This window comes from Botrytis porri (assembly GCF_014898465.1).
Source record: "Botrytis porri strain MUCL 3234 chromosome Unknown BPOR_014, whole genome shotgun sequence".
Lineage (NCBI taxonomy): Eukaryota > Fungi > Ascomycota > Leotiomycetes > Helotiales > Sclerotiniaceae > Botrytis > Botrytis porri.
Genome location: NW_024066088.1, coordinates 231,355 through 251,477, shown reverse-complemented (window position 1 = coordinate 251,477; position 20,123 = coordinate 231,355). Strand labels below are relative to the sequence as shown.

Here is a 20,123-nt window from a genome sequence, read left to right as displayed (position 1 = left end):
CCGTTGACACTACAGATTTTCCTGTACGAGCATCTAGCCGCCTGAATGGCCATTTTCTTGCCGATTAGGTACAGATGTCAATGATCATCTAGTTAAACTGGTTATCATCAATGTATATAGAATTGGGATATCTCATTCTCATTTGTCCGGTACTTGAAATGATGAAATGTTGTTGGATATGACAGATCAATAATCATTACCTTCTCTGTCTCTGTGTGTGTCTCTCCAACGGTTTCGATTAGATTATTCCATCTTGTTAACTATCGGACATTCAACCTTCTTTGGGAATAATAAGAATTAATTGTTTAATTCATTGGATGGTAAGGATCGTTTTTTAACCAATCATAATCTCTCCATTTTAAGCGAAGTAAAAAAGATACATATACATAGCCATGAGCCACGAGCCATGTCATAAAATTCCAAGCTAGTGATTTTAGTGGGAATTTAGGGGAAAAAAGCTGAATGTAGATTTGCTAATAAGTTATGGATATGCGGACGAGGTGATGTTTTTCCGATGGCTCTTGTTTCCCATCCCATCTCACCTCACCTCACCTCACCTCATCACACCTTACTACAACCTACTACACCCTACACCCTACTACACCCTACCACAGACCTTGAAACGACACTGCACTCCTCATCATCTGCATAACTGTTCCTCTCATCAATCAAACAATTTGATTGATCGACCAATCCCCTTTCAAGAATTGAATCTGGCAGCTCGTACCTTACTTGCAGTAGTGTAACCATGTCATCAACATGGGGTTTCAATAACTCGCGGCAATTTGTTACCTGTACGCGCGATCATCAGACTAGATCCTCATCACCTTCCAAGTTCTTACTCCCTACTGATTGGCACTGCTCGAATTATTTACTTGGGTATTAGGTATTATCACGACCATGAATCTATTTCCAAAATCGTCCACCTGCCCACCGCTAACTCATCTATACCTACCTACTTTTCTGCGTCTGCATACATGATACATCATTTATCCTAGCAATGCTTACCGACTATTCAATGCTGTTGAATGTCCTTCCCGCTTGTTCCATCTCCGTCCCCTTCTCCATTACATTACAAATTCTGACCACTCACTTCCGTCACTAACCATTAGCTTGCTCCGGTTGACTACTATCCTCCCATATCATACTAATCCACCTTGTCCATTTGTTACACTTTGTAGTGGTCGATAAATTTACTAGACAGTTCATGTTCAGAAAAGCCTACCATGGTACTTACCGTTGCACAGGACCTCTCGACCAAGCCATGGTGGATATCTGTCAATGAACATGGTGGGCTTTGGTTTCCCTGCGCCGCCAAGGCTTCAATACACGTTCCACCATCTTATTCCTTCTTTAGCAACCTACTGCCATATCCCGGTATACCCGTCTTAACCTAAATCGATCTTCCGTAGATCAATAATCCCGACTTTTCGGAACTATCTTAGAAACAAAAGTACTACTTACTGTACTTGTTACTTACTCGAGGCTGAGGCTTTACTCAGCGCTGTCAAGGTTTCTATTTCAGCCCATCCATGAGAGGCCCGGTTCCTTTCCAGATCCCTTGTCTCTATGGTGGTGATGGTAAGCCACCTCGTGGTAGGAGACCATCCATTTGGGACTTGGTGCAGAATATGACCAGGCATGACTTTCTATTCCTGCAAGCGTGTCTGTACTGAGGCAGGCATGCTTCCAACTCTCCACTGCGCCTACGACTCATCATCTCATCCCATGTATAGGTTTCCTGCATGTTTGTTGACCTGCATACCCTACATGCAGGTTCATACCAGCCCATACCCACTGTTGCCTTATTTTTCCATCACGGCAAGACTCACTCATTCAAGTGGCAGAGTCTATAAGGCAGTCATGATCCTCCGATCAATGACTCCTACCTTCTTACATCACAAGCTTCATCATCTGTCAAGTTTAGACTTCCTTTGTCCATGCATCATCTCCTTTCAGTCTGCTCGTTAATATATTTCATTGCCTTATTCCTCGTTGATCGCATATTTTTTATTGTCTCTATACTCAGTCTTAGTCACCCCTCTATCTAGAACCAAGACCCCACTACGCTATATAGGAAATTCGAATTCGACAACTACCAAGACTATACTCGATTATCATTCAAGATGTGCTATCTCGTGGTCGAAAGATACTCAGTCTGCCGCTGCCTCTACTACCAGCACAGCGTTGATATGTGCGCCGCATACGGTACACAAGGTCATGGAATTCAAGAGAGAACGGTATTAGTTGGATATGCTTGCGATAAACACTCAACTCACCAAGCCTATCAAGATCCATATGCGCGGGAAGACTACTCAGACTCTGGCTATCACACAGCTAGTCATAGTTCGCATACCCACTCATCTAGACAACACCGCAGATGAAATGTATTGTCTTCGATAACTGGCTATTCATGGCAATCGCGACCTCTTGTGCGCTTCGAATTCGATCATTGGATTAAATATCTCTTCTCATTCCGCCGCAGAATTCCTTCTGCTCCACCATCTGAACTCACACTCCTTTTCATGGGCCACAATCGAACAAGCTCCACCTCTGCGCCATGACCCAAATCGCATGCGACAATCTCTACTTCTGATACCCACTACCTTATCCAACTACACAATTACGATCGAAGAATGAATACACGCGATACCGTACTCTCTAAGAAGTTATTGAAGGCACGAAAGAATATATAGATATATATATCACAAAGAGGACAAGTCTTGATTGGCTACAAACGGGGAACTTCTACAGTCATTGAAGTCTTTGGCAGTGTATAGTGGGCTTAATACAGCATGGCGCGTTGAATCTTTGGGAGATTGGGCATTGCGATTCTGCCTAGACATTCTTGTTGTCTGCGATCATCTATTTCTTTTGTCACTGATTTTATGCATTGGGAAAAGGGAATTATACCTGGTGTTTGGGAGGGAATTATCATATTAAGTTGGATTGTCTTTTTTGGGGAAAGTTTCTCGAGTCATTCACCAAGCCTTTGGGTCTGTGATTCATACTTGGTTGATTTGTCAAAGAGTCTCTTTTGTGTTCGATACCTGGGAGCTAGACTCCAAGCTCAGGCAGCAAATCCTGTTCCAATAGGTTGGACGAGAATGATTTGGTCTTAGAGGCTGCGCCTACTTGGCTTATCTACTCGCTATCGTTTTTCGATTTAGTTTTCCTTGGGGTTATTTTTGTTTGGGGTTGCACTTTTCGTTGTTGTTTTAGAAAATACATGTGGATCATGTATTAAAGTCATGTATTCTACTCACAGCTCAATCCCAGGATGGATCATTCAATACTGGATATTGCAGGTATGAAACTTTTAGAGGGCTGCAGGGAATTTGGGATGGTACAGTAAGAGAAAGAGGAAGAGGGGGAAAGTAAACCGGCCTTTACTAGTTCTTGGAGAATTATGGATTTATGGATAATGTGGATTATAATATCGAATGGAAGGTTGGGGAGTTGGAGGAGGAGAAAGAGGAACAGCGATAGCAACAGAAATAGAAATAGGAATCAAGAGAAGTGATTTGAAATTGAGTTGGTCCATTGATGAGATATTTCGGAACTTGAAAGATAAAGATAGATTTCGAATTCTACTTATCAATCAGTTTCTCGCCTATTAATAATTTCGATTCTATGTTTCATGACTTCGTGATTTCTCGATTTGTTATAAGTTGAACATCTCATTTTCTAACCACCCCTGTTTCGAGCCACTTTTTATTATCAAAATCCTTAAAAAAAATGACAGTTTCAATTATCTTATTTATAAATATAATTTATTAAAAATTTGACCATATATAGTTTATAGTTTAGATCAATTAAAAATTATTTTAAAAGTTTTAGATTTCTAGGATTTTTCTGAATTAATTTTTAAAATCTCAAGATATCTATTTTTAAATTTACATGTAATGATTTCTATATAAGTATAATATTTTAATAAAATCTTAAATAACTTTTTAATAATAATTATTAAAAATAAATTATAAAATGTAAAACATCAAATTTATATTATTTATAAAATAGAAAATTCAAAAAAAATTAAAACTTTTTAATAAATAAGTAATTTTAAAAATACTTTCAGAATTATAAAGATTATTAATCAACAGATAAAAAAGTATTATTTCTAGTATTTATCGTTTTTTACAAGCGAGCATTCTTATACTCTTTTGTTACGGGAGCTGCCTCTAGGGTCACGTGGAAGTGGCTAGAGATCTCTCGAGGTGGTTTAGACTAGACTTCAAGTAGGAATTCAATAAGGTTGTAACTGGTTGCAATTCTCGTAACTATAGTAATGAAACTAATGATTGTTCTTGAGCACGAAGCTCTACATGTAAAGAAACCCTTTCCCTTATATAGACCTTTGCACTCTGCGATCCCATCGATCCCACTCACTGAGAGTAGTGGGCGTAGTGGGATCCCACTGATCCCATTGATAATAATCGGTGGGACTGATGGGATGGTCCATCACGTGATACTAGTCCCGTGAGTCTTGTCGTCCTGTCTTATTTCCTGTCCTAGGGCTAATCCCTTGGGAGCTTACTAATCCTAGCAAGACCTCTCTTGCTTACTGTGTCCTGTATTGCTTATTCTTCTTAGGACCCTACTGTCCTAGGAACCATGTCCTATGATTCAGTGTATTCTATAACTAATACTATATACATGCCTGAGGCTTTCCTTGGGTGCCTAGTGTCCCCCGGTATACTGCAGCTGAATCACTGAGGCCTATAATACCATTATAGCCTATAAGTCAGTGATTCTACAGCCTGTTACTAATCCGTTGTAACAAAATAATCCCTGTAATTTTGAGGGTAGTCTTTTAAGTATTTATTTATAGGAAATTTTCTTTTTTTTCTGAATCCTTCAAGATAAATATGTTATAAATTTATAATAAAATTTTATAGTTTATTTTTAATAATTTTTATTAAAAAGTTATTAAAGATTTTATAAAAGTTTCAAATTTGTATGTAATTCCCATACAAATTTAAGAATCGATATTTTAAAGCTTTAGATCTCAATACAGAAAATTCCTAAAAATCTGAAATTTTCAAGGTAAGCTAAAAATGATCTAAATTATATATATATAAATTTTCAGTGAATTCTATTCATAAATAAGAAAGTTAAAAATTCCATTTTTGGTGTAAAAAGTGGCCCAAAAGGGGGGTGGCCCGAAAGTAGGGTACCCGACTTATTCCCTCAAGTATAAAATTATATATAACAAAATCAACCTACTACTTATATTTTAATACCATCCTCAGAATTGTCAACAATCAAACACGATGAGGTATACCATAAGTGCCTTGTGTAAATACAATTAATATCTAATATATGCATACATAAATAGTAGGTATCTACAACAACGAGACCATCTATCCATCGATGGTATCCTCGCTTTTTGATTCTCAAATATTTCCCCTGACGTCCGATTTCTTCCCGTAGGTTTTCCCATTTTCCCTATTGATCCTTCGACTCCCTACCCATCCGTGCCGTATCCTTTGCATTTATCTACATTCGATCATTCCTCCCAAGAGTATTCCTCTAAATAATTTACCCACTCAGGCGCTGCCGCAAGGCTGAAAATTCACCCCAAGAATACTCGTAATCTTCTCTCTTCTTTCCTTCCCATTTGATCCAAAAAAACATATCATGGAGAACCAAACCCCAAAATTTATAGCCAAAAAGACATTCCACTCAACTATTATTCTGACCCCCATCAATACCATGTTTCAGAGTCTTGAACCAATCTGAGTTTTGATCCACCATAAAATTCGTGATATTGAATTCATTAGCTCTGTTTCCCATCTCCGGCATCTGTAGATCACCCGCTCCGTTTGCATTCCCACCATTCCCACCATTACCATTCCCCTGAGCTTCACCCGGAGCAACCGGTAATCTGGGTACATTGAAGAAATCAAAAACATCCAAATACTCCAACTCATTCGGCGCTGGAGTTCTGGCCGGAGTGATACTTGGCATTCGTGAAAGTCCAACATGTTTCGGTTGTCTCGAGATTAGAAAATCTAAATCATATGCACATCTTCTCATATCCGCAAGGATCTTGACAGAAGATGGAGTTACACGTTCACCATGTGTACCGGCGGCATTTTCGCTATCACGATGTTCGTCAAGTACTCGTTGAAGAATAGTTGTGTAGCGTTCAGCCACGAGCCAGTAGGTACCCATATCTCGGAGTGTGTCAACGAAGAACTGGATTTGAGGACTGAGTTTGTGTTCGATGGTTGAACCATGGACGAGGAGTAAGCGGGCAGCTACCCAGAGGGTGAATGCAAATGGTGGGCCTAATTTTGGGAGCATGCCATTTTGGACTACGTATCTATGGGGCTGTGTTAGTAAATCTTACTCAAAATTTGATTTTGTAAAACGTCAAAGTTTACGAGAAGATCGGGTCAATTATTAGAATTTCATAGGTAGGGCTCAAAGGTAAGATGAAATGAATAAAAAATGTACATACTCTCCTAAAGCTGCAATATTCTCAACAGCACCATGACAACGTTGACTCGCACTATACGAAGGGGTGAAAATAGGTGATCGAGTTGTAGGATAAGCAGCGGATGAATGAAGTCGTATTACTGCTGTGTGATATGTCGCGTGTAGCATAACCCAGCCACAATTGATGGATTTATTGCTTCCTGGTTGAAAAAGCTTCGCCATGTTTCCATAATCCCCAGGCAGATTGAATTTCCACGAAGTGAGCATATTATCCAGTTCTCGATATTCGCCTTGCCATTGTTCAACGTCGGACAAAGCACTGATATCTACTGGCTTCTTCAAGAATTTATGAATCCTTGAGAGAATTCCAAGGATTTCGATATAATACGAGAATGCGCCAAGATTCTCTGGTTTATCAATGTCGTACTCTTTCCTTTCGCTCGTGCGGAACCATCTTGTCTCCACAGTCTGATTTTTATTCCAAAGATCATCTCGACAAGGTAGAGTTCTGTCGATTTCTTTTTCGTCCAGGGCAAATTCAAAAGCTGTGGCGATTGTGGCATATCGATCCAAGAGGTATACCATCCAGAAAAGGCGTCTCCGTGATTCCTCCTCAATCCAATTCTCCGGTTCTGGCAAGACCATTGCGCGAAGTGTATAAATTGAAGGATAGTTTGGCGAGACAGAGAAGGAAGTGGTCTCAACAGCAAGTCCCAATTGAACTACTGAGCGTGTAATTAAAGCCAATAGATTCCATCCTGGTGGCCCATTACTACTGCCTACGAGATCCAAAGCCAAGATAACCAGAGCCTGTAGAGCTTTTACGGAGGAGTTTTCCAATCCATACAACAATACCTTCTGTTTAGATATGTCATGATAATGTCGTCTTCTTTCTTCTGTAAGTCGTTGATCCGTAGAAAATCTTAATGTGGTAGCTACAATGGCATGTAGAAGTATTTTGTCTGCTTCATCTAGAGCAGATGGACCGAATAGTGAATCCAGCGTAGATCTTCGATGTAATATTGGACACCAAGTATTAACATACTTAAAGTAGAGGTCAACTAATGCATATAGCAAATCATATGGCGGTAAAGCATGATCGGAAGAGACTTCGTTTGGGTTTTGGTTTATGTTTAAGCTAGGTGATTGTAGAGGTGGTTGATTCGTATTATAAAAATCTGGTGCTTGACTAGTTGAGATCGAGTGATTTTGTTGCATATCCATGGATAGGTGCGATCCTTGTGATACAGGGGTATGTTGCTGATGGAAGATATCGCCGTGAATAGATGGCATCGAGGGAGTTGGAGGCATTGGATTACCAAAATCCATGGGTGTATTTTGTTGTCCAAACGTAGAAGGCTTTTGAAGAAATAGGGCTGTCTCTGCTCTGGCAACATGCCCTCCACGATGATTAGACAGCCCTTCATTGTGTCTGAAGCTATGAATACTTTGTGGTGTACCGTGATCGCTCGGAACGCTATTGGCAACACTATTGCTGTTTTGACCAAAGGATGATTCTAGTATTTGAGCATGCGAGCGTAGAATTTCCTCGAGTCGATCCAATCTTTGTTCTAGTTCTCGACCATAACCAGCTCTTAATCCAGGTTTCTTGCGCTCTTTGTATTCACATACAGCGCCATTGCGGCTACACCATCCACATGATGGTTGACCGCGATCACATTTGACCTATTCTAGTCAGAATACAATTCATCAAAATATCGAACGAACAATCTGAAGATTTCGGAAGTGTATCATCAAAGTCATAGTGAGACACATGGAAGATACTTTAGCGTCGTGCATATGTATTTCCAGCAATCTCGTATATAACTTTTGAACCAATCGATACCAAATCATAGAGATGAACTTTGATGAATTTTGAATTGAAAATATAACCTGATACTGACGTACCTTTCTTTGCTTACATAGCTCACACCTTCGACGAATTGTCAGCCAATCATGTCCAACATTTTCTGTATCATTGACTGGGGGATGATCTTCCGATTCCTTGACCGGAAGGGAATTGGCAGCAGAGGACTCCTCGTCGTTATTGTTGATATCAGGATCATTTGGGACATCAGGGAGAGAAGAATGAGACATAATTCCTTACGAAACTGACATCGGCCGACGTTGCCTTTTGCGAGGACCGTCTCCATTTGCATCAATGCTATCCTCCCCCCCGCTGTAATATTGGTCATTGTCTCCATCACTCTCGGGTTGAGTTGCACCAGAACGTAGAGACGTTCTAGGTGATTGTTGGATATCCATGGAAGCCGACATTTGATTCCGATAACAAAATGATAATATTGACAGCCCACCTGCTTCGAATCTCGGCGAAGATGGGAACGAAGAAGAAGGACCAGCTCGGTATTAAATGAGCGAGGAAGTGGAGGTGGGGGTTTGATATTTTACCAATAGCCAAGTGAATGCGATGTACTTTTGTGGTAAGTTCGAGTATGCAAGATTTCACTAGGTTTAAGGTGGCAGGTAAGCTCGAGGTAGGTAGGCATGGAAAAAAGAGAGGACGGGGGAAAAAGAATATGGTGGGGCACGTGGTCAGGCCATTCATTCTTCGAATATGAAGATGGATGGATTATGGGTTGTGGTTTAAAGTTCATGGTGTATGTGTTCTTGTCATTATCCGGGAATCCTTGAAGTGATGAGTGTGTTGGTTGAATACGAAGTGCGGACTCTGGAGTATCTCGATAGATAGATACTAGGTACGATGTCGTCTGTACTTATCAGCTCTCTCTCTCTCTCTCTCTCTCTCAGACACACACACAGACACACACAGACACACACTCACTCACCTATAATTCTCCCAATGCCATCAATTGCAAGAGATTGATTGATTGATTGATTCAATGTAGCTAACGGCTTGACTCCACAGGGTTTGAATTGCGTTTCGTGGGGTAAGTTTGGGTTAATGCAGTTCCCGTCACCCGTCACCAGCTGACTCGTTCATTGATCAATCAATTGGGTTACTTGGGCAGGCACTGGCAGGCCAACTGAGTATTCATGTTTTCATGTTTTCATATGCAATGGGAAATAATGGTGTATTGCGGACGGATGAGAAAGAATTGGCATGTGAGAGACCTGGGTGAGAGAACTTGGTAAGAGAACTTGGTAAGAGAACTTTGGTGAAAGACCTGGGTGAGAGACCTGGGTGAGAGACCTGGGTGAGAGACCTGGGTGAGAGACCTGGGTGAGAGACCTGGGTGAGAGACCTGGGTGAGAGACCTGGGTGAGAGACCTGGGTGAGAGACCTGGGTAAGAGAACCTTGATATGATCAAGTATACTCGAGTATGCCATGAAAGACTACATCTGCTGCAAATGTATACTCTGTACTCAAGTAGATGATTCAATGATTAAGATGAATTGATGTGAGTAACAAAGTCGTTTATGAATGTTATAGGATAGATATATTTATTTTGCTGGGCATACAAACCCTCTTGTACTCGCAAACCCCATCCATTCATACTCGTAGTTCTTTGAGAAAAAATTTCTAATTCTCTCAGACTTTATCATCACCTACAACATCACATCAACAACACCAACAACATCAACAACAACAACAACAACATCCACAACACATAATGACCGGAAAAATCTCCTTCAACAAACTTCTTCCAGATCAATTCATATCTCAAATGCCAAGAAACATCCAACACTTTAACAGGCCCAGATCTATCTATGCTCACTCAAAAATTATGAAATCGTCTTGACATTCCGCTTCAAAAATAGCTCGGTCGATATTCTCCCGGCTCAATTTGGAATGAACAATCCTCCCCGCCAAAGTGTTTCTCATGAAATCTACAAAGTAGCCTCCTCACCCATCAATCATAAGCAGACAGTAGTACAATCCTGACTTTTCCCTTCACTTCCATCTGTTTGTCTCTCTGCTTCAGTCAGTACTGTTATTCCTCTCTGCCAAATCACAATGGCTTCTTCATCAGCTCGCAGTTTCCCCTCCATCAAAGCTATCCGAACTTTTGTTGTGGATGGTGTTGGATCTGGAGGGGATTATCACAATGTTAAAGGTGGTCATTGGTGAGTTTGACCAGAATACACCTCATGACTTGTACTAATTATTATCAGGTTGATTGATACTCCAATTTCCACACCTATGTCAAGATGGGAAAATTACAGAGCTTCAAGAACTAGTTGGGGTATCAACGTGCTAGGGTCCTTCTGTGTCGAGATAGAAGGTTCAGATGGCACAATTGGATTTGCTACAGGATTTGGAGGTAATTGTTAATATCTCCTGTCTCGCCGGTCAAGACTCACCATATGTTCGTAGGTCCACCAGCATGTTGGTTAGTTCACCAACATTTCGAAAGATTCCTTATCGGTGCCGATCCAAGAGATACCAATCATCTCTTCGAACAAATGTACAGAGGTTCCATGTTTTATGGTCGAAAGGGTCTCCCAGTCGCTGTCATCTCAGTTATCGATTTGGCGATTTGGGATTTACTCGGAAAGATCAGAGGAGAGCCAGTATACAAGTTGATTGGAGGAGCTACAAGGGAGAGGCTAGACTTTTATTGCACAGGACCAGAACCCACTGCCGCAAAGGCCATGGGTTTCTGGGGTGCTAAAGTTCCACTGCCATATTGTCCAGAAGAGGGCCACAAGGGACTCCAAAAGAACGTTGAATTCCTCAGAAAACATAGAGAAAGTGTGGGCCCTGATTTCCCACTTATGGTCGATTGTTACATGAGTCTCAATGTTCCATACACTATTCAAATTGCTGCAGCTTGCAAAGATTTAAATATCAATTGGTGGGAAGAGTGTTTATCTCCAGATGACACTGATGGATTTGCGCAAATCAAACAAGCTCATCCACAACTCAAGTTCACCACGGGTGAGCATGAATACTCGAGATATGGATTTAGAAAACTTATCGAAGGTCGAAATCTCGATATTATTCAACCTGATGTTATGTGGCTTGGAGGCATGACGGAATTGCTCAAAGTTGCAGCAATGGCGGCCGCTTATGATATTCCGGTGGTACCACATGCAAGTGGACCTTACAGTTACCATTTTGTGGTTTCTCAAACAAATTGTCCATTCCAAGAGTACCTTGCAAATTCACCAGATGGAAAGAGTGTCCTACCCGTCTTTGGAGATTTATTCTTGGATGAACCAATCCCAGTGAAAGGATACCTGGATGTTTCGCAACTCGACAAGCCAGGTTTTGGTTTGACCCTCAACCCAGCTGCACGACTTATTCCCGCACAATACCTCTTAACACCAAACCCAGAGAGACCTCTTGGCCAACCAGCAGTTGAGCAAAAGAAGTCTGAAAATTAGGGTGTTGTGAATGAAGTGGTGGAAGAAACCAAGAACTTGTCAAGTCCATAGTTTGAATCATAGCCAATTTGTTTTTATTAGCCTTTTAATTTATACAATGCAATGCAATGTTATTCTTTTTTCCGTATGATCATAATCCAAGGCTTCTTATTAGAGTATTATTTACAAATTTACATAAACCTGATAAAACCTTGTGAGAACATGTGGACGGCCAACTTGCCCCACGTTTTACACACCTCTTCGGCTTCGGTGTTCTTTAACTCGAGAACCGAATCGCGGGGGTCCTTCCACTAGGTACTGACAAGGGCCTAATCTTTGAAACTATTGATTCCCTGACAACACAACGCCAATTTATACTGAAATTATTTGATACATCTCACATGAAGTCACTTTGTATCTACTCTTTACATTACACCAATTAACATACTTTACCATCTTTGATGAAAACAATCATTTCGTATACTCATCACGAGCTTCATTCCCCAGATACCCCACCATTTCAGTAAACACTTAACATTCATATCATCCTACACATACATATAGATTCTGCACATCTACAACCTTCTTAGGCTCTACATACAAACCATGAGTCTCAAAGGCGTGCACCTTCTCGCCGGCAAAACTGCCGCTATCACCGGTGGAACCACAGGAAGTGCGTTTTCTCCAATTGCCCAAAACTCCCTTTCTTAATACCTCAACTAACACTTCTTTTCTCCTGCAGTCGGCCGCGCAATTGCCCTCCTTTATCTTCGTCAAGGCTGTAATGTAGCAGTCAATCATCTTGGTCTCGACTCCGATATTCCACATCTGGAATCGCTGCGGATGGAAGCGAAAGCTCTGGTGCAAGAAAATGAGAAGGCGGGAGAATTGTTAGATGTACCCGGAGATGTTAGTAAACCGGAGACGGGGAGGGAATTGGTGGAGAGGGCGGTGGAGAAATGGGGACGATTGGATGTTTTTGTTAGTAATGCGGGGGTTTGCCGGTTTGCGGAGTTTTTGGAGTGAGTTTTATTTGTTTGTTTGCTTGGAGGATTTGGGGGGGGTGGAAGGAAGGAAGAGTAAAGAAACCGAAACTAACAAATTCAATAGACTAGAGCCCGATCTCTTTTCCCACACGGTCCGCACCAATCTCGACGGCGCCTTCTACACCTCCCAAGCCGCCGCCCGTCAAATGTCCTCTCAATCTCCCCCCGGCGGTTCCATCATCGCCATGTCCTCCATCTCCGCCCTCGTAGGCGGCGCACAGCAAACCCACTATACACCCACCAAAGCCGGTGTTCTCTCCCTCATGCAAAGTATGGCGTGTGCGCTGGGTAAATACGGTATTAGATGTAATGCGCTCCTGCCCGGAACCATCCGGACGCAATTGAACGAGGAGGATTTGAAAGATGAGCAGAAGAGGAAATATACGGAAGGGAGGATTCCGTTGGGGAGAACGGGGGTTCCTGAGGATTTGGCGGGGCCGGCGGTTTTTTTGGCGAGTGAGGAGTTGAGTGGGTTTGTGAATGGGAGTGGACTTTTAGTGGATGGAGGGATGTTTGTTAATTTGCAGTGAGGGGTTGGGGGAAAGGGAAGGAGAATGAATGTAAATAGATAGATTAGATATTTGGACTCGGTTTCGGATCGATCCTAGAGAGATTGACAAACTCTTGAATTTCATAGTATTGGATATGGTATACATTTTTCCATGCAGAGGTGAGAAGTTTCATGTTTGTATTTGTATAATGAGTTCATTGTCACTGATCACTGATGTTCATATGTCAGTATAATCAATATCTCGTCCCACAGGATATCCAATAATCCGAACTGCAGCCCCCCAATACCAGGACCTCGTTTGAATATCTCAAAGCACATGGCAATTTAAAAATAGTCCAGTGGGTAACCCAATCCTATGCAATATCTCGAATGATTATCATTCCAGATATTCCAATTTGTTTGCTGATTCGAATCATCTTTTGTTGGGGGACTGCTTGCTGTCTGGATTCTTGAATATTTTGGTAGGTACTCACTACTATTATTATCAGATACTTAGGGTGCGTTCGGATCACTTTATTTCAATTATTAGGTAATATTTATTTGACAAATAATATAAAATAATATGTTTATCGAATACGATATATAATGAAATATTTATTTCGGATTTAAGAATTTGAAAAAATATTTGAAATTATTTGATTTCATTTATTTATCAAATAATAGTATTTATTGAATGTGATATATAATAAAATAAATTATTAGGAAATATTTAAATTTAAATAATTATTTTACAAATATTTTAAGCTTTTCCCATACAATAACTATAAAACTTGATTTTCAAGCTTTATAATTAATATTTAAAAGAAAAGTAATATCTCAATACTTTTTTAATATTTTCGATTATTTTTATTTACATTGTTTTTATAAAAATCCTATTATCTAACTTTTCTTTTTACCCCTTCATTATTATTATATTCTTTTTCTATTATTATTAATACATTTTATTATTATTATTATCAAATCATATCATTTTCAACTTCTATTATTTAAATATCTTTTAAAAAACGAAATAAATATGCTTAATATAAATACAATCTATATTTACAATTTATTTATTAATTAAAATTGAAAATAATATTACATTATATATAGAAAAATTATATATTTAAATATTATTTTAAAGAATTGATATATAACTATATAAAAAAAGGGTAGCAAAATCTATAATAATGATTGTCTCAAAAATATTTTAAATCAAAATCATAATATATATGTTAATAATAATTTTCGAATGGTAAAACTTATTTTTTTTAAATTGTATAATTTTTATCTTTAAAAGACAAAATTAAAGAGTTTTAAAAATGTTATTATTAAAGAGAAACTTGTAATTATATTGTTTATTTTAAACACAAAAGTTAGTATAGCTGATATTCAAGAGTTCTTTAATTAATCAAAATCTACTATATATTTTTATTTTTATTAAGTATTTCAGGCTATATTGATACTATATACTAAAGAAATAAAACTTTCAAATCCCATTAATTCTTTTGAGTATTTCAAAATTGTTTTTAATAAAAAATACTTTCCATTCTTTACTAAATATCTCGAAGTTTTCAATAATATAGATATTTATTTCTAGCAAAAAACTATTAATACTATATTATTTCAGAATTGAAAGGAAACTCTTACTCAAAATGTACTTAGTGTTTATACTTTTAATCTTCAATTTTTATATATATTTTTAGATTAAAAAGAGAGTATTTATAATATATAAGTATTAAAAGATATAATAAATAAAAGCGTTTTTTAGTATTATTAGATTATTTCTATTTTATAAATGTAGGTTATACAAATTATTGGCTATTCCTTATACCTTATTAAGAAGTATAATATTATCTTTAAGAATAAACTATTTCTATATTGATTTTAAAGAACAAAAAGGAATTGTTCAATTTATAATATTTTAATGCTTGTAATATAATTGAATATATCTTTGGTATTCTTAAAAAGTAATTTAAGATTTTTGATAAAAAGTTTTTATATAAATTCGAAGTTCAAAAGTAGATTGTCTTTATATATCTAGGAATATATAATTTTATTTAATAATATAAGGTAAAGGATTTATTTGAAAATGAGATGGAAATAAAAAAACATTTTAATAAAATCAATAATAATAAAGAAACTTTAGATTTATCTTTAATTAATAAATCTTTAAAGGAAATAATAATAAAAAAGTTTAAAAGTAAAATAGTTAAAATAATATGAAAATAATATATTAAAAAACTAATATAAAAAGTATTAATATAATAAGTAAAATATATAATAATAATAATAAAAAGGCTTTTGGAATAAACATTTGTAGTTATTCTATTTATATTTGGATTTCTATATATATTGTATTGATTTTATAATAATTATACTGTATATATATATAAAAGAAAGGATTGAATATTTATAAAATATAAATATCAAAAATGTTTTAATACCTTTTTAAACTTTAAATATCATTTCAAATCAAAAAGCCATAACATCTTTAAAAACATAAACACTTTTCTTAAATATAAGATTCTTTTATAATAGAATTATATTTCTCTAATTTATAAACGAAAGACTATTTATCAGAATCTTTATTTTAATGGATAATTAAATTATATCCTAGAATTATAATCAATTCTATTATTATTTCAGTTTTAATCCTTTTATTTATATTTATATAAAGATAAGCTTGTATAAGTCTTAAATCTTTAAGGTTTTTATTTATTTGATTTAATACCTTTAATAATACTTTGTATTAGATTTTATTCAAAATATCCTTAAGATTAAAGAAATCTTTGAATATTTATTTAATAACTTATATCAATATAGATTAAGTATAATTATATTCTTATTCAAATTATTTAGCTTAAGTAATATAAAAAGTATAAATCTCCTTATTACCTTAAATAATTACTTACATAAATTAATTCAAGATAATACTAACCTTTCCTTATTATTAATATTCATTTTAAAGATAGTTAATAAATAATTCAGTTTGGTTGAGTTTGATTATAATATATTTTTTAAAAGAAAGAGTTTTAGAAGGAATTGATAATGTAAAGCTTAAAGTAAATGATATAGAAAAAGTGGTTGGTGGTTAAATGTTTGGTTTAATAAATTTCTTAAAAATTACTTTTTCTATAAAGATTTTGTTTAACTAAGCTTTGTATTCAGGGGTAACATTTTTATTATTGTTAAATAAAAAGAGATTATCAATATTTATTAGAGTTCTTTATATATTTATTATATTTTTAAGAAATTTATTGTTGAAAGATTTATTAATAGTAATTCTGTTTGTAAATTCAATAATAGCTATAATATTATTTATTTTCTTTTTTATTACATATTTCCTTTTAAATATAAAATATATCTTTTTAATATATTTGATTTGTTTATTCTTTTATAGAGTTCAAGATTTATATTTAACGATAATATCATTCCAGATTTATTTAGAAATTTAAAATAATTATATATTTTCCTATCAACCTATTCTAGATATATTATGGATTTTAATATATATTTAATATATTTGTTTTCAGCTTATCTATTTAACTTTATAATTAGCTATTATAATTTTATAATCTTAAGGATAATAAAATTAAATAATTAAGATAATCAAGAATTAGACTTTATTTTTTAATTATATTTCAATACACTCTCCTTCTCGAATCTATCATTTATAAGTTTATATATAAATTATAAATAGAATATTATTTTATATAAACCTAATAGCTTTACTTTTAATAATAGAAAGTTCGATAGTATTCTATGGTTTTAAACTTGGAAATATAATTAATAAATTATCGAGATATAATTTACTAAATCAAGAGAATATAATATTATCAAATCAAAATATAAAAATAATATTATTATAATTAAATTGAAAAAGTATTAGTAAAATAAATAAAGTAATAGATTATATTAATTAAAAAATAAATTATAAATCGATAATAAGTATTCGAGAGGATTGAGTATTATCAAGATTAGGATTAATTAATTCTTCTAAAAATTCGAAATCGATATTAGGAAAAGAGCTTTCGATTTATTTATATTAACTAAATTAGAATTCGATTATAATAGTTTATTAAGTTGATAAGGATAATATTAAGTCGGGTACCCTACTTTCGGGCCACTTTTTACACCAAAAATGGAATTTTTAACTTTCTTATTTATGAATAGAATTTATTGAAAATTTATATATATATAATTTAGATCATTTTTAGTTTACCTTGAAAATTTCAGATTTTTAGGGATTTTCTATATTGAGATCTAGAGCTTCAAAATATCGATTTTTAAATTTGTATAAGAATCACATATAAATTTGAAACTTTTATAAAATCTTTAATAATTTTTTAATAAAAATTATTAAAAATAAACTATAAAATTTTATTATAAATTTATAACATATTTATCTTGAAGGATTCAGAAAAAAAGAAAATTTCCTATAAATAGATATTTAAAAGAATACCCTCAAAATTGTAGGGATTATTTATACTACTTCAAACTCATTGTATACTATATCTTTATATTTGTTAATTTTTTTGAATTTTTTTTTTGAATTTCTATATAGATTTAAGCTCAAAACTTTCAAAAAGATATATAGTTTTCTTTTGATGATTGTTGTTAAAAAGTTATTAAAGATTTTATAAAAGTTTTAAATTTGTATATAATTCTTATATAAATTAAAAAATCGATATTTTAAAGCTCTAGATTTTAATACAGAAAAATCCTAAAAATCTAAAATTTTCAGATTAGATTCAAAACAATCTGAATTATATATACATAAATTTTCAATAAATTCTATTTATAAATAAGAAAGTTAAAAATTCCATTTTTTGAGATTTTTAGTGGTAAAGAGTGGCCCAAAACAGGGGTGGCCCGAAAGTAGGGTACCCGATTTATTAATTATAATTATAGTAATTGTATTATTAATTGTTGAAAAGCTATTTCTATAAAAATAATCAGATCTTTAATAAATATAACAAACACAATAAATACAATAAATACAATAAATATAATAGATATAACAAATACAATCGATAAAGTTATTAATAATACTAACATATCTCGAGAACTATTTATAATAATAATAAAGATAAGGATTAAAGGTTAGAGGTTGGGAATTAAAGGTTAAAATAAATCGAGGTAAATATAAAATATTAAGAAATTAATAAATTATTTAATAATATAATTTATCTATTTTTATTATCTAAAAACATATCATATATAATTATAAGTATATAACACATAATCTAAATATTACTCAAATATATTAATATTTATCAAACACTATATCAAATCAAATATATTAGGAATTGAAATTTATTAGGATTTCTAATAACTCATCAAATTTCAAATATTGAGATAATATTTTATATAATTTATTTTAATCCAAACAGCACATATACTCTAATAAAATATTTGAAGTTATTTGAATTATTTGACAAATAAAATTGACTAATAATTAAGCTTTAATAATTTCAAAAAAGTAAATCCGAACGCACCCTTACTCTTACAGTCACTGTATATAGATAATAACCGATCATCTAAATCACACTAAAATTCATCCTTAAAATGAATGAATTTAAATACAATTATATTTGAATTTGTTGTATATGTTTACAGAATTCTATTAAGTTCTAATTATGAATTTCAAAAAAATTAATAGTTTATTTTTAGGATTTTTATTGAATAAGTTATATAGTTTTGAAATAAGGTAGTTTATCATCGAGTAAATTACTTTAAATATATATGAATTCGTTTATACGTAATTATATACTTTCTTTATTTAATAATATATTTTTCAAAATTTGAAACTATAAAATTTAATTATATAAATATTATAATTTTTTTTTTTTGAAAATTTGAATCTATATAGTAGTTATTATAGAAATAGTTTTTTTATAATGAAAATCATAATAATTTTTACTTTTTATAGAATATATTAAATTTTTTTATTTAAAAACTAAATGTTTTCATAAAAGATTTTTTCTTATTAATAAATCATTTTTTCTTTTTCAAAAATATTAATTATTTATTAAATTTTTAAATATTAGAAAAAGACTAATTTTAGTATATCTTGAAGTAATCTACTCAATAATAAACTACGTTATAGTAATTTAAAATTTCTAAAATTTACTAATAAAATAAGCGAAAATTATATAAGTTTTTATTCCAATTATAAAATATTCATTTTATAATTTACATTAAAATAAAAAAATAAAAAAATATAAGTCTTTATTATATAAATAATTTATTTGAAAAGTTTCAATTGAAAAATATGATTATAAATATTAATAAATCATTATACGAGATATATTAAATCGTAGTGAGATGTTTTTTAGTATAATCAAGGCAAGCGGTCATTATCTGTGTCCTAGTACTATATATATCACGTGGTATATATATATTTTCTAGTATAATTACGTGATAAACACGAATTTTATACCTTTATATACCTAAATTTCGACACACGTATCTCAATTATCAATAGGTGAGAGAAAGGTTACTGGGCTCCTAGATGAATATCGATTGTCGGATGAAGAATTGAATTTTCTCGATTGGAAATTTGAAATTTGAAAAGTCATTGAGTTTGCTTCTAGCGGGTTTTTTTGCGGTAATTTTAGGTATGTAGGATACTGGGGTTTTCTTGTGGTGGGAGATTGGATTGATGCATATGGAAATGTGGTGGGGAATGATAGGAAGGGGGTTGTTGATTGGTGGATTGGTTATTGGTGCTTTGAGATGGATTTGGGTATTGAGATGTGTTTGAGTATTGAGGTGTTTAGATATTGAGTTGTTTAGATATTAAGAATTATCTGGATATTAAATTATTTATAGATATTGAGGTATACAG

General features: G+C 33.9%; 3 protein-coding genes across 3 annotated transcripts; 2 read left to right on the top strand and 1 right to left on the bottom strand.

Annotated features, from left to right (window-relative positions):
* Positions 1-5,290: 5,290 nt before the first annotated feature.
* Positions 5,291-9,674, bottom strand: EAF01_009446 (uncharacterized protein). Its single transcript, XM_038917702.1, has 5 exons — positions 9,330-9,674; positions 8,552-9,159; positions 8,353-8,377; positions 6,467-8,130; positions 5,291-6,328 (listed from the first exon to the last, which is right to left on the bottom strand). The coding sequence occupies exons 2-5, from the start codon at positions 8,719-8,721 to the stop codon at positions 5,686-5,688; spliced, it is 2,502 nt and encodes an 833-aa protein (XP_038766511.1). The 5' UTR covers positions 8,722-9,159; positions 9,330-9,674; the 3' UTR covers positions 5,291-5,685.
* Positions 9,675-10,382: 708 nt separating this feature from the next.
* On the top strand, positions 10,383-11,755 carry EAF01_009445 (uncharacterized protein; the record flags this gene model as incomplete). The annotated part of the gene is made up of 3 exons (XM_038917701.1): positions 10,383-10,492; positions 10,541-10,689; positions 10,743-11,755. 3 exons carry the CDS (start codon positions 10,383-10,385, stop codon positions 11,753-11,755), a joined length of 1,272 nt encoding a protein of 423 aa, XP_038766510.1.
* Positions 11,756-12,097: 342 nt separating this feature from the next.
* Positions 12,098-13,501, top strand: EAF01_009444 (uncharacterized protein). The gene is made up of 3 exons (XM_038917700.1): positions 12,098-12,407; positions 12,477-12,756; positions 12,845-13,501. The coding sequence occupies exons 1-3, from the start codon at positions 12,341-12,343 to the stop codon at positions 13,308-13,310; spliced, it is 813 nt and encodes a 270-aa protein (XP_038766509.1). The 5' UTR covers positions 12,098-12,340; the 3' UTR covers positions 13,311-13,501.
* Positions 13,502-20,123: the final 6,622 nt, after the last annotated feature.